Source organism: Centroberyx affinis, unplaced genomic scaffold (genome assembly GCF_046629955.1).
Source record: "Centroberyx affinis isolate AG114_WGS23_722 - 3 ecotype Tasmania unplaced genomic scaffold, CSIRO-AGI_Caff_v1 ptg002746l_1, whole genome shotgun sequence".
Lineage (NCBI taxonomy): Eukaryota > Metazoa > Chordata > Actinopteri > Beryciformes > Berycidae > Centroberyx > Centroberyx affinis.
The window spans coordinates 415,785-429,000 of NW_027280910.1; the positions used below are offsets into that span (position 1 = coordinate 415,785).

Genomic DNA, 13,216 nt, shown 5'->3' on the forward strand with positions numbered 1-13,216 from the left:
AAATAAATCAATATATCAATATTTCTGTAATTAATAGATGAACTGAAATGTATGGAGTGTGGTTGGAGATAGTGAGACGTGTTGTTTACTGATATCTCAGCAACAGTAATGTCATCCTAATGGATTTTGTAAACACTTATTCAGAGTAGTGACACTTATTTCTGACTGTTTTGAAACCCTCATGCTGCCATTTGACCTTGAAAGCGTTATTTCTTTAAATTTCACTACGCCGCGCTGCAACCAAACCACGTCAAAGTTCTCCACCAATCAGTAGCTTCAGAAAATCTTGTCCCGCCCCTCTGCAGTTCACTTCACCGCGATCAGCCAATCGTCTTTGAGTGAAGGTGTGGCCCGAGGTGCAAGGCCCGCCTTTCATTCTTCAGCATGCGTGGACTTGCTGGTTGTACATGAAATGATTGATGGGTGTTTTTGCCAAACACATTTCAGAGTCACGGTCCGTTATCCAATCAATGCGTTGTTTTAAAAGAAGTAGGCGGGCCTTGGTGTTAATCTTCTCTTCTTCTTTGGTACTGCCGGGCCCGGATGTAACGTCCGGCTGCATCGTCCTCTGGAAATCACAACGTGAGTAGCTAACGTTAGCTCTCTCTTGTAAAACACGAGGTTTCACTGGGAACAGATTAATGCCACATAGTATTTTCAACGGTGGCCATGTGACAGATTGGCCTTTCATTTACTTCACCGATGGTGTTTTGTTTCTTGCGAAACTGCCAGGCTCTTTAACTGTTTGATTGGAAAGCTAGCTAGCAGCTAGCCACTTGACTTAGCAGCAGGTAGCTAGCCTAGCTAGCGTTTCATGACTAGCTTGTAAGCGAGACAGTTCTCATTCAAAACATTATATTTGAGTAATAAAGTAAATGAAAATTTAAAAAGTGGCTGCTGTTGTCTGCTTGTGTTCATCATGTCCCGTTGTTGCTGCTGCCTGACGTTAGCCGGCCTTTCTTCTCTGCTACTTCTCTGTATGAATGAGCATGGCCAGTCTGAAAGGTTAAGGTTACCGTCACCGTGCTGTTAATTGTCAGACTGGTGTCGGCAAGTGGCTTAATTATTTATCACATATGGAGTGATGGTGTTACTCTACATTGTTGGCTAATCCTGTCTATCTGCATCAATATTTGATCTGTTATTGATCAGGTATTGTGCCACAGCCACATTATCTACCTGTCATTCACTTAATACCTGTAACTACTTATGTTGCTGTCATTTTATCACCCATGTTGTTGTACCTACTAATACTCAATGTTAATAACAGCCATATATCTTTCTCACCACACTTATTCACTCACCTGCCCACTCTCTGGGTTTTTGTCTGCCATGTCCTCTCAGCATGGGCAGTGTTTTGGCTGCCAGCTCCCCCAACCCCCCACCAGCCTCTGGCGGTGTTGCTGGCCCAGGGTTGACGGTCCCGCCGGGCTTCGGGATGCCCCCAGTGTCCCCGGTCATCCCCCCCGCCGGGGGCTCAGGGCAGCAGCAGGAGGCAGAGAATCCCTTGCCCAATCCAGGAGCGTTTGAGGAGTGCCATCGCAAGTGCAAAGGTAAATGGAGATGAGTGAAGACTATGTGATTTTTATAACCTGGCGTCTCGGCAACATTAACAATGCCTGTTATCGGTTTCTTGTGTATGTGCTGTTTTCTCTGCATCACAAATCTCTTGTTTCCTCCACAGAGGTGTTCCCCATGCAGATGGAGGGCGTCAGGCTAATCGTCAATAAGGGCCTTAGTAATCACTTCCAGGTCAGTAAAGTTCCCTCACACCGGGATTTTCCACCAACATGAATCAGAATGACTTTACTGTGTAGGAATTTGTTTCACAGTATATACTGATACACATGGCACAACAGGATCTCACATACAGTACAGAGTGACAGGGCAAGACATGCAGTACTATGGACAGTATAGTCTGCCTATCAAGATGCAAGGTATTCTATGGACAGTAGACTGTACATATCAAACTAGATAAATGGATTCAGTATTCACATTCAGTGACTTTTGATTACAAGCCCTGGTTCGCTTGTAACTGGGCAGTATGAATCTAAACAAATCAACTACAGACCAAAGAAAATGAACTGTAGCTGTTGTAACGGTTTAAATGTTTTACTGTGTCCTTTTTTAAACTTCTTGTCAGGTGAACCATACTGTGATGCTGAGCACCATGGGAGATTCCACCTACAGGTTTGGTGCCACTTATGTTGGATCGAAGCAGACGGGTCCAGCAGAGGTATGCTGTGGTCAAGCCGCTGTAATTCCCACCTGTAACAAGTTTCTGTTTTTGTCTGTGGAGTATTTGGACTCTGCGTAATGTACAACCCTTTTTTATTCAGTCTTTTCCAGTCATGGTGGGAGACATGGACAACAGTGGAAGCCTTAACGCCCAGGTCATCCACCAGGTCACTGAGAGGATACGTTCCAAATTGGCCTTCCAGGTAAAACTTTCTGCTCCTAGTAGTTCTGTTTTGTATTGTTTTTTTTCCTATCACATTACAGGAACGGTTAGACTTTGGGAAGTGTCACAGTGTTTAGTTAAGTTTGAAAAACCCACAGATATTTGATATAGCTCTGATACAATCCAGTGTGTTGCCATTTTGTTGTCATTTTGTTGTTGCTGTGGTCGGTCACAGTGAGTGATGTTGATTTTGTGAATATCTGTCACGTCTTCAGACACAACAGCAGAAGTTTGTGAACTGGCAAGGCGATGCCGAGTTCAAGGGAGAAGATTTTACCGCAGCTGTTACACTTGGAAACCCAGATGTTCTTGTCGGCTCTGGTGGGTCACTGGTCCTCTCGTCACTGTTACCATGTGTTGCAGAAATGTGGCCAGATAAACACTTGATTTTTATTTTCAATAGAAATGCGACGTCCTAAAATTCACAGCATGCTGTTAATATAATTAAAAACTGTTCCCGTTTTGGAATAAAATAATTTCCTGAACTCTATAGAGGATCCAATCTGTTAAGGACTTGAGTTACCTACTATCTTGTAAAAAAAATACCATAATTGTTCAAATTTTCCGTTGGCAATCATTTTCTAAGAGTAGGTGTTATTCAAGCAGTAGATATCGAATTCGAACAAAAGTCTTCAAGTAAGCGTGCTGTTTCATTTCAACAGAAATGAGTTGCGCTAAAGTGTTGTTTTGTTTCCTCCACCTCTCAGGTATTGTTGTAGCACACTACCTCCAGTCCATCACCCCGGCCCTGGCGCTGGGAGGGGAACTCGTTTACCACCGCAGGCCCGGAGAGGAAGGCACCGTCATGTCTTTAGCTGGCAGATACACAGGTGAGGCATAAGCTGAATCATTCATCATTACCACCTGGTCTGGGCTGATAGATGGATGGATGGGTTGAATTTGATTAAGTGACTCCTCCAGAAGATAATTTGTTCATTTCATCACAGATGCAGCGTCTTAATGTGTTTATATTTCTTCTCCTGCGTAGGCAGTAACTACATCGCCACGTTGACACTAGGAGGAGCAGGGGCTCACGCCTCGTACTACCACAAAGCTAATGACCAGGTACTTTCTGTCCTTTACCTCTCCTGTATCTGTCAGACATGGGTCAAACAGTATCTGAAAATAGTTTGTAGTGTTTGTTTCTTAATCTCCTTGGAGGAATAGATGGGAAAATATAGTTTCAAATACTTGGATTGAAGTTTGACTCATTGTCCTGTGTGGTAAATCCCACCCACCTGGTACTCCAAGCAGGTTTACAGGTTAAAAAAACAGACTAAAAATGATGTCCAATTACCATGCTTCTGTGTGTCTTGCCAATATTTCATATATCTGCATTCATCCTGATCTCATTGCCCTTTGCCCTTGTATTCAACAGTTGCAGGTCGGTGTGGAGTTTGAGGCGAGCACTCGTATGCAAGACACTAGTGTATCATTTGGCTACCAGCTAGATGTGCCTAAAGCCAATTTACAATTCAAAGGTACGACTTCTATATACACTCTCTCTATTTCAAGAGAACACTTACATCTGTTACTGCAGTTATAACCAGGGCAGGAACCTTTGTCACTACTTTCACTACTTTTTATTTTTTTTACCAGTCAGATATTTTTGTTTTAGAATAGAAAAAAATCTCAGAACAACTGTTGGCACCTGTCAAGATGCTGATAGAGGTGACCGACTTGCTAAACATAGTAAACATTTACCAGCAGGTGACTCGTGGAAATTTTTAAATTAAGAACTAATCGAGATTTACGATGACGCCTGGAAAGAGACCCCTTGGTGGGGAATTAGGACAGAGGACAAAAAAATTGACAAAAGAAGGGTAGCAGTTTGCAGAAGGAAACAAAATCATAATAAAATCAGTCATGTTGAAACAGACAGTAAAGTAGCATGGGCAGAAGTTGTCTGGACACACATAAGGACTTAGAGACAGCGAACAGCGTGACAAAAAACACCAGCAACAACAAGGACACCACTGAGAGCAATTAAAGCATGTGACAAAAATATGTCCGCACTGATAGAGAAGTCAGTATTGTCATTTTTCTGAGAGACAGTTGCACTTGTGTCTGTAAATGTCTTGCCTTGCACCACTTTATAATGAGACAATTCTGATTTATAATGTTCTTTCTGTCTTTTGTGTATCATCCCGTTTACCACATGTGATTTTATTTATTTTTCTGCTTCCCGTCCCTCATCCAGGTTCAGTAGATAGTAACTGGGTAGTCGGTGCGACGTTAGAAAAGAAGCTGCTCCCGCTGCCCCTCTCCCTCGTCCTCTGCGCCTTCCTCAACCACCAGAAGAACAAGTTCCAGTGCGGTTTTGGCGTCACCATCGGTTAGACTTAACTGGGGAAAAAAAAGGGGAAACAAACGGCCCCCAGACGGACTGCACAGAATGGACAAACACACCGTGGACAAGCAGACTATGCCATTACGCTACTCAATGTCGCATCACCTCAAATTGTCTCTCATCTCTCAAAGCCGATTCGGTCGTTGTCATGTTATTGGTTTCCCAGGTGTACGAGTCATGTTAAAATAACGTGTGGTGAATAGAATCACTGAAAGATAACTATGTAAATAAAATACATTTAATCGTATAAAGTTAATCACCAGAATTATGAAATTGTGTAACGAAGAATGTCGTTTGTCAGAAATTTGGTGATGCCAGTTGACCATGGACTCCCAACACAAATACAGAAACCAATAGGCAGTAGAAAGACGTAACACATCTGTTGTCAGGAGACGTTACAGGATTACAGTGCTCTTTGTTTTTATCACTTAGTTCAGTGCCTGTCGCATTTGGTTTTGTTCTGTTCTTGAATTTTATGCTTGTTTTGTACTGTAAAGTCAGTCTTGGCATGAAGTGAATGAAATCGTTCTCATTTGCCTGTCTGGGGGGGATTTCTTGGTTACAAACAGGGTTAAAGTACCAGGAAGGAGTGTGTGTGTGTGTGTGTGTCACGGTTCACAATCCATCATTGTTTTGTTTTGTCGCCTTTTTTTATGGTACATATATATGGAACAGTATATATTACCTGTATATATCTCTTGGGAACTGATAAATGCCATTTCTTACAAAAAAGGAACTGAATGTCTTGTTTCTTGACTTCAGTAGATCTTCAATAGATCCAGTGTCTCCTTGAATGTGAGCGTATGTACATTTTTCCTATTTCCCGTTAGCTATAAAGTCAAGTCAGCTTCATTTGTATATCTCTAAATCACAGTTACTGTCTCAAAAGGTTTCACAACACCCACATTATGAAACGATAAATGAAAACAACACATCTTAAACTTTTACCCTCGATGAGAACACCAAAAAACTCCCACACAAACCTCAAATAGGGAAAAAAAATGGGGGTGGGGTGACGCATTGCATTCTGGGAAGAAGATGCAGCGTGTGGGTATACTTTTTCCTCAAGGCTGATAAATATTCATGTTGGTTCAGTCTCAAGGTTGATGCAGCAAGCAAACAAATGTCTCTTTACAAAACAGTGGATTATTAGGAATATTGATTAGTAACTGCGCATACTGTAAACTGGGCACATGCTGCTCTAGAACCTGAAAACTACAACCTGGATTACAAATGTAAGGCTCCTAATCCCAGATCTTGTACGACGGTGGTTCTCAGCTCAAGAGTACTGCAGGTTTTCTATCCTACCAGCTGGTTAATTGGATTCACCTGATTAAATGGCTAGAATGAAAACCAGCAGGACTCTTGGGTTCTGAGGATCAAGACTGAAAACAACTTGTTTTTTGGTGAAGCTGTCTAAATCTCCCTGTAATTGCACATTTCGTATGGAAAATTTTTTTTTGTCTAGATAGGAATTACTAGCTATGAAAAACTTATGTGACACAATACCTCATGCATGCTAATTAGGACACGGAAAGCACTGAACTTGGTTGTCAAGTTTTATTTAGTAAAATTCGCTACACATAACATAAAAAATAAATATTTGGTGTGGGATGATTAGGGGGCACATGTGGTTAAGGCTGGAAGACAGGTGAAGGTTTTGAGGCTCCTTTGGTTATTATGATGGGATACAGAAGTCCATTTACTGGGTCTTCTTTGTGAAAGACTCCCAGAGTGCAGCGAGCTGAGCCTGCAGGTCCTGGGTGTTGACATCCAGCTTGGCCTTCAGCTCCTCTCCGTAGGGCATTAGGTTCTGCTGGATCTCCTGGGTTTTCTGGGCCAGCTGGGTCTGGAAGCTCTCGGTCATGGGGATCATGCGCCTCTGAAACTCCTCCACGCTCTGGTCCATCTTCTCCTTCATCTCCTCGGTGTAGGGAACCATCTGGTCCTGCAGCTGCTTCACACCCCTCTCCAGGCTTCCCTGCAGCTGCTGGCTCTTCTGCAGCAGCGTGGCCCTCAGGGCCTCGGGGTCCATGGCCTCTGCGTAGGGCGCCGCGTCCCTGCTCAGCTCCTCCACCTGCCTCTGGAGGTCCGCTCTCAGCTCCTCGGCGTAGGGCTGCAGGTGGGCGCTCACGCTGCTCAGGTCCTTCTCCAGGCGGGTCTTCAGCTGCTCGGCCTCCTGGGAAAGCTTGGTGAGGAGGTCCTGGGTCAGAGGAGTCACCTGAGTCCGCAGGGCGTCGGTGTACTGGTTCACCGCGTCGCCGCTCTGAGAGATCCTAGCACTGTTCAGAGACAGGAAAAACTCAGTGTTGTGCAGTGCAAACATGAATGTAATTTCATTTTAAGACTTAAGTGCTCGTTTTCCAAGCTGAGACTCTTACTTGACTTCCTGTCCCAGCTCAGACTGCCTGATATTCTTCAGAGTCTCGTCTGCAGTGAGTGTGGCTTTGGCAACGTAGTCCCAGAAAGCATCTTTCACCATGTCAAGCTGGCTCTTGGGCTGCTGCTGCCACAGCATGTTGGCATTGCAGGCTGTGGATAAGACAGCAGATTTAGCACAGGTTGAAATAGAAACTGTAAATTTATATATACTATTTATATAGTCTAGATTTATATAGATCCAAACTGTTTCAGGCCAAAGACAAAATTTACTCACCAGAGAAAACAGTAAATGCAAGAACTACAAGGGCCTTCATGATTGACTTTGACTCTGGAAAGTGACAAAAAAGAAATTGATAAATATACCATGTACAATTATATCATCTGAGAATTCATTTAGTCTTGGATATATGAAATGTGTTTTATCATCATAATTGTCTCACCTTGCAGAGGGAGCTTGTCTCTTCTCGTCTGTGTGCTTGGTGTGTGTGTGATGCAGATTTCCTCTCTGAAACTTTATAGCTGCTCTGTAGGACAAAGTCCTTCGCTGGACGCCCCGCTGTACACACTGCTGTCACTGCTGTCACTCCACGTCATGTTTTAGGTGTCAGAGCTCTTCATCCTGTAGTATATGTTTAATTGCATGAGAATGGGTTGAGCAACGGTTTATACTCTGCTTCAATTAGCATCACATGCAGCAGTGTAATTGCTGGCTTTCCAGTTGGCCTGCTATACAGAAAGCAGTGAATACAAGGGCAGCACTTCTCAGAATTGGGTGAAAAATAAGAGGAGGCAAAACAAAAATATCACTTGTGGCACTGATATTGGGACAAAGATTGTAGGCCAACCACTTGAGAAACTGTATGAATCAGCCTGCCATAATAACATATTAAGGCTGGCCAACAACATCGTCTCTGACCCTAACCACGTCCTGAACAGTGAATATAAATTGTTACCATCAAATCGGAGATATAGGGTTCCACGATTTAATAGGCTTAGACTGAAGCACTCTTTTGTACACCAGTCAATCCTAAAATTAAATATGGAGCTTAATCCCAGATCAAATGTACATTGAAGGGCCTTGAATATTGGCTTCTATGATTGTAATGATATGTTGAATGTATGTATTTTTGTGTCTTAATTTTTGTCTTTTCTGTGATGTCGAAAAGTGTGCTGCTGTGCTGCAAGAAAAATTTCAGACTGGATCTGACAATAAAGTATTATCATCATCATCATCATCATCACAAATGACCAGCTTGACAACTGGTCCTATATATTAGAATATTAGGTAATATTAGAATAGAATATTAGGTGATTTAAACAAACCAAATGTTAACAGATTTTTAAAGGCATGTAGCAGAGAAGTGGCTTGTAGTAAACTGTTAGAGGATCCTTTTTTAAAAATAATTTTTTGGCATTTTCTCCTTTATTAGACAGTTTCTATAGTTGTGAGAGATAGGGGGATGACACGTGACATCCTGGGCAGGATTCAAACCCAGCAGGACGCCCCATGTTAGAAGATCCTGAGTCAAATCAATTTTATTGTCCCAGGTGGGCGATTTGTGCAGCAGCGAGTATAAAAACACACGTCACAACATAAGACATAAACTGTAGTATCACATAGAAACATTAAAAGAAAAGTGACAAAGGTGACTCTGCACAAGAGTTTCATTCATTCAAGATCCAAGAAAACAGGCTTAAGTGTCCATTCATGCCCATGTGGCTTATAAATCAGATACGTCAACAACAGTCCCAGCAAGACTGAACTATGTCATCGTCATCATCATCACCGTCATCACAGGAGTAGTAAACTCAAAGCACAGTAGCTACAACATTGCAGCCCCGCAGTGTTGTTATCATTTTACAAGGAGATTGCATTAAACATGTTCTCCAGATTTTCTTGGAGATATTTAACGTCATTCTCCCACTTTTGACATGTTTATCTTCCTCCAAGTCTCTCTGTACAGTATATCCATCCTGTGGCCCGTGTCTGTGCCATCTGAACACAGCAGCGGTTAAGGAAGACTTCAGCTCCACTGTCTTATCAGTCTGTCGGGACGAAATTGCTGCATAAGGAAAAGCAACACTCCTCTCCCAAGATAATCTCTTCTGTGTCAGATGGCACAACTGGATCAAAGTCCTTCTCACATTTCCCTGGCCTACAAAGCTGACAGTGACAGTTAGCCTACACAAAGAGAATTTCAGGGTGCATGTCTCAGTATTTACGTTTACTCTGTGTGTCTTAACTCTAAAGGGTCTCGTGTTATCAATAGAGACAATGCAGTGTTTGAGTGAAACCGGACATTGGCCCTGCAACAATAACCTGATTATCTAATCTAATTACATGTTTTTCCTTTGCCAGAGTTTGGAGTTTACTGTGTCACTGTTGCATCACCTCCTTTAGGTGTATTACTTAGAAATAGATTAGATTAAATAGATTAGATTAAAGCCTTCTAAGTATTCTTTGGTAATTTCTATTACGTAGCCACTCCAATTATTAAGTTTATTTTCTTATGATTTCATATAGATTTTGTAATATGATCTAAAAGTATTTGTTTTGTTTAATTGTGTCTGTTATCATTTCGCCATTCTTTTTTTTCAGTTTTTGAGGACAACTTTAATATGCAGGACTGTTTATATATGAATTTAAATGAATTATGATTGTTATATATAAAGAATTATTTTCAGTGTCATTTTTTGGTAAAAGCCAAGTAAGAGTGGAATATAGTAGAGAACTCACAAGGAAAAAATAAAGCTCCCATCTACCACCAAAGGGCCAACATTAATACATTGATACAAACCATTAACATCTTAAAATGACTCTCCCACAATTTGTATTTGATAATTTCCTTTAACAATCGAAATAGAAAATATCAACTTCAGATACCCCAACGGCAACTTGTCCCCCATGATCTATCACAAAATAACTAAACCAAAACATTTCTTAAAAACAGTAAGTAAGCTAAAACTTCATTTATGAGCCTTCCCTCATACACTGCCTCCAAAAGTCCATCTGTGGTTTGGAGTGGTTGTGATGTGGAGGCAGCAGTGACAGGGAGGCGGACAGCGGGGCAGTCAGCAGCGGACTTTGCTCCTGTGTCTCCTGTAGACCGCTCAGCTCCCTATATATACTCAGCCGTTACTCCTCCACGGCACAGACAGCGTTCAACAGCTAACTGACTGGGCAGCAGGCTCATCTGCACAGGTAAGATACGAGCAGGCTGCAGTCACTTCTCAGTTTCTTCAGTAAATGGAAAAACCGAGAAAACAGAAAAAATGCAGCTTAATTAGATCTTTCTTTTCTTTAAATTTCAGTTGAAGCGTCAGTCATGAAGGTCTTTGTGGTCCTGGTCCTCGCTGTTTTCACAGGTAAGTGAGGATGTAAATTTGATTGGTGAAACTTTAAATACATGCACAGCACAGATGTGTCTACATGTACAGTAAAGGTGGAACAATGATAAAGTATTCCATGGTAAGATTTGGCAATAAGTGCTTTTGCTCATATTTATATTAAGTTTACCACTTCTTCAGCAGGTTGCAATGCCAATATTGTATGGCAGAACCAGCCCAAGCCCCAGCTTGATATGGTGAAAGATGCTTTCTGGGACTATGTTGCCAAGGCAACAGTCACTGCCGAGGACTCTCTGAAGCAGATCAAACAGTCCGAGCTGGGAAGGGAAGTCAAGTAAGTTCGAAGTTACAAAGAATAATTAATAAACAGAACAAAAAATAGGGTTTGATTAGTTAATCAGGATTGACCTGACCCCTCCTCGCTCTGCTTCTCCCTCCGCAGCACCCTTATCTCTGAGAGCACCGATGCCGTCAACAAGCTCACCGACACCCTGCGGACTCAGGTGACTCCTCTGACCCAGGACCTCCTCACCAAGCTTTCCCAGGAGGCCGAGCAGCTGAAGACCCGCCTGGAGAAGGACCTGAGCAGCGTGAGCGCTCACCTGCAGCCCTACGCCGAGGAGCTGAGAGCGGACCTCCAGAGGCAGGTGGAGGAGCTGAGCAGGGACGCGGCGCCCTACGCAGAGGCCATGGACCCCGAGGCCCTGAGGGCCACGCTGCTGCAGAAGAGCCAGCAGCTGCAGGGAAGCCTGGAGAGGGGCGTGAAGCAGCTGCAGGACCAGATGGTTCCCTACACCGAGGAGATTAAGGAGAAGATGGACCAGAGCCTGGAGGAGTTTCAGAGGAGCATGATCCCCATGACCGAGAGCTTCCAGACCCAGCTGGCCCAGAAAACCCAGGAGATCCAGCAGAGCCTAATGCCCTACGGAGAGGAACTGAAGGCCAAGCTGGACGTCAACGCCCAGAACCTGAAAGAGCAGCTTACTGCTCTCTGGGAGTCCTTCACCAAGATGACCCAGTAAACGGACTAACATCTACACTATGTCTGCTAGAAGTAGTTCATAAAGGGTCATTTGTTGTCACTCTACTGCCTGGTCAGTAGCAATCTGTTGAATCAGGGCAGCGGTTATGGGACAGATACTAAGTGCAATATTAACACTTCATTTTATGGCATCAGAAGCAACCATGTGAACAATGTCTGTTTTTTGGTCAATTGTGTGACTGTTTACAAGTGTCAACTGCTTTCTGCAAAACAACAATAAATAAGTTAAATGTGTTTTTTGGTGTCATGGAGTTTTCTTGGCATTGGAAATGGAAAATGCAAAGCAGGTTCAGCCAACACCACACCAACTCACTAAAGCAGAGGTTCTCAATTGTTTTTCAGCCAAGGACCCCTTACAAGATAGAGAATATACCGGAGACCCCTGCTTTCTGATTTGTGGTTTTGGGCTATATAAATAAAAATTGACTTGACTTGACATGTATGTCCCTTGGAATAATCTGACGTAGTCTATTTTTTACACTTCTATAGTCTTAGTTATGTGAACGAACAACACAAGAGAAATGTATTAGAAAGATATTAGATGTGTATTAAAAATATTTGCACCATCTCAACACAGAATACCCATAAAACAATCAATCAATTAGCTGCAAGTAACACTGTACCTAAACAAAATATCAAGGGGAAATCAAAAGAAAAGTGCTAATTTGAAGTGCATTTCAGAACATACACACACACACACACACACACATACATATCAAGATAAAGTGTTTCACTCTTAGTTCAATGATTGATAAAAGTCTAATCATAATAACCCTAACCCTAACCCTAACCCTAACCATAACAAACTGAACACATGCCTGCATTGCATTTGGACTCATCCAATTGAGTTGTGACTTGATATCAGAAGACATGTCCTCTTCTGTACACTTCTTTTCACGGACCCCCTGGCAAAGTGCCACGGACCCCGGGGGGTCCCCGGAGGGTCCCCGGACCCCACTTTGAGAACCACTGCACTAAAGATTTTTAACGTGCATGTAAACACACTCATTGAGACTTGAAGGGCAGATGGGACAGGACGCTCTGACCAAAGAATCAGCTTTCCCATCAGCCACATCCCATAGAATTATGGGCTGTTCAGGTTCTCAAAGAATGGCTATCAATTCAGCTTCCTGACCATCAATTCAGCCATTGTCAATCAACCAGTAAATGCAATCAGAAAGACATCACTTAATATGTCATTTGAATTAGTGTTGAGTCTGATTTTGTTCTATGCAAGTGAAAAAATGTAACAGGGTGAGTTTCCAACACCGTTTCATTTGTTTCTAATTCCTTGGAAAAAAAGTGACAATATTTTGAAATATTTCCACTCCACTTAGTTGATGATGATCTTACCTGATTTAAGAAAAGCCTTGAAACAACTTATTTTACATTTAACAATGTAAATCTCATAACCTTTAATCCTCAAATTTTATAATTATAATACAAAATGATCATGTTTTATTACATATTGTCGTTTTGGTGAATATTCATTGCCAGGAGTACTTGACTTTCAAATCTCCTAAATGTTAAATCAATGAAAAACTAATGAAAAACTACAAGACGATCCACTTATCTTCAGTGTTGACTTGATACAAGCTTGTTGTCTGTAATAAATGATAGAAAAACACTGTTG

General features: G+C 42.3%; 3 protein-coding genes across 3 annotated transcripts; 2 read left to right on the plus strand and 1 right to left on the minus strand.

Annotated features, from left to right (window-relative positions):
- Positions 1-551: 551 nt before the first annotated feature.
- tomm40l (translocase of outer mitochondrial membrane 40 homolog, like) lies at positions 552-5,547 on the plus strand. Its single transcript, XM_071535637.1, has 10 exons — positions 552-582; positions 1,345-1,553; positions 1,685-1,752; positions 2,144-2,236; positions 2,340-2,441; positions 2,677-2,782; positions 3,169-3,291; positions 3,450-3,526; positions 3,840-3,942; positions 4,662-5,547. Exons 2-10 carry the CDS (start codon positions 1,346-1,348, stop codon positions 4,799-4,801), a joined length of 1,020 nt encoding a protein of 339 aa, XP_071391738.1. The 5' UTR covers positions 552-582; position 1,345; the 3' UTR covers positions 4,802-5,547.
- A 966-nt stretch (positions 5,548-6,513) lies between these two features.
- On the minus strand, positions 6,514-7,507 carry LOC139657711 (apolipoprotein A-IV-like). Its single transcript, XM_071535640.1, has 3 exons — positions 7,468-7,507; positions 7,193-7,343; positions 6,514-7,093 (listed from the first exon to the last, which is right to left on the minus strand). Exons 1-3 carry the CDS (start codon positions 7,505-7,507, stop codon positions 6,514-6,516), a joined length of 771 nt encoding a protein of 256 aa, XP_071391741.1.
- A 3,012-nt stretch (positions 7,508-10,519) lies between these two features.
- On the plus strand, positions 10,520-11,563 carry LOC139657710 (apolipoprotein A-IV-like). Its single transcript, XM_071535639.1, has 3 exons — positions 10,520-10,559; positions 10,725-10,875; positions 10,984-11,563. Exons 1-3 carry the CDS (start codon positions 10,520-10,522, stop codon positions 11,561-11,563), a joined length of 771 nt encoding a protein of 256 aa, XP_071391740.1.
- The last annotated feature ends 1,653 nt before the right edge of the window (positions 11,564-13,216 follow it).

Bases quoted from the DNA above. Each gene is read 5' to 3' on its own strand.
- tomm40l (XM_071535637.1), top strand. From the start codon at position 1,346: ATGGGCAGTGTTTTGGCTGCCAGCTCCCCCAACCCCCCACCAGCCTCT. The intron at 2,237-2,339 runs GTATGCTGTGGT...TTTTTTATTCAG, and splicing joins AGCAGACGGGTCCAGCAGAG to TCTTTTCCAGTCATGGTGGG. The intron at 3,292-3,449 runs GTGAGGCATAAG...TCTCCTGCGTAG, and splicing joins TTTAGCTGGCAGATACACAG to GCAGTAACTACATCGCCACG.
- LOC139657711 (XM_071535640.1), bottom strand. From the start codon at position 7,507: ATGAAGGCCCTTGTAGTTCTTGCATTTACTGTTTTCTCTG. The intron at 7,344-7,467 runs GTGAGTAAATTT...TCTTATCCACAG, and splicing joins TGCATTTACTGTTTTCTCTG to CCTGCAATGCCAACATGCTG. The intron at 7,094-7,192 runs GTAAGAGTCTCA...GTCTCTGAACAG, and splicing joins GAGCTGGGACAGGAAGTCAA to TGCTAGGATCTCTCAGAGCG.
- LOC139657710 (XM_071535639.1), top strand. From the start codon at position 10,520: ATGAAGGTCTTTGTGGTCCTGGTCCTCGCTGTTTTCACAG. The intron at 10,560-10,724 runs GTAAGTGAGGAT...CTTCTTCAGCAG, and splicing joins GGTCCTCGCTGTTTTCACAG to GTTGCAATGCCAATATTGTA. The intron at 10,876-10,983 runs GTAAGTTCGAAG...CTCCCTCCGCAG, and splicing joins GAGCTGGGAAGGGAAGTCAA to CACCCTTATCTCTGAGAGCA.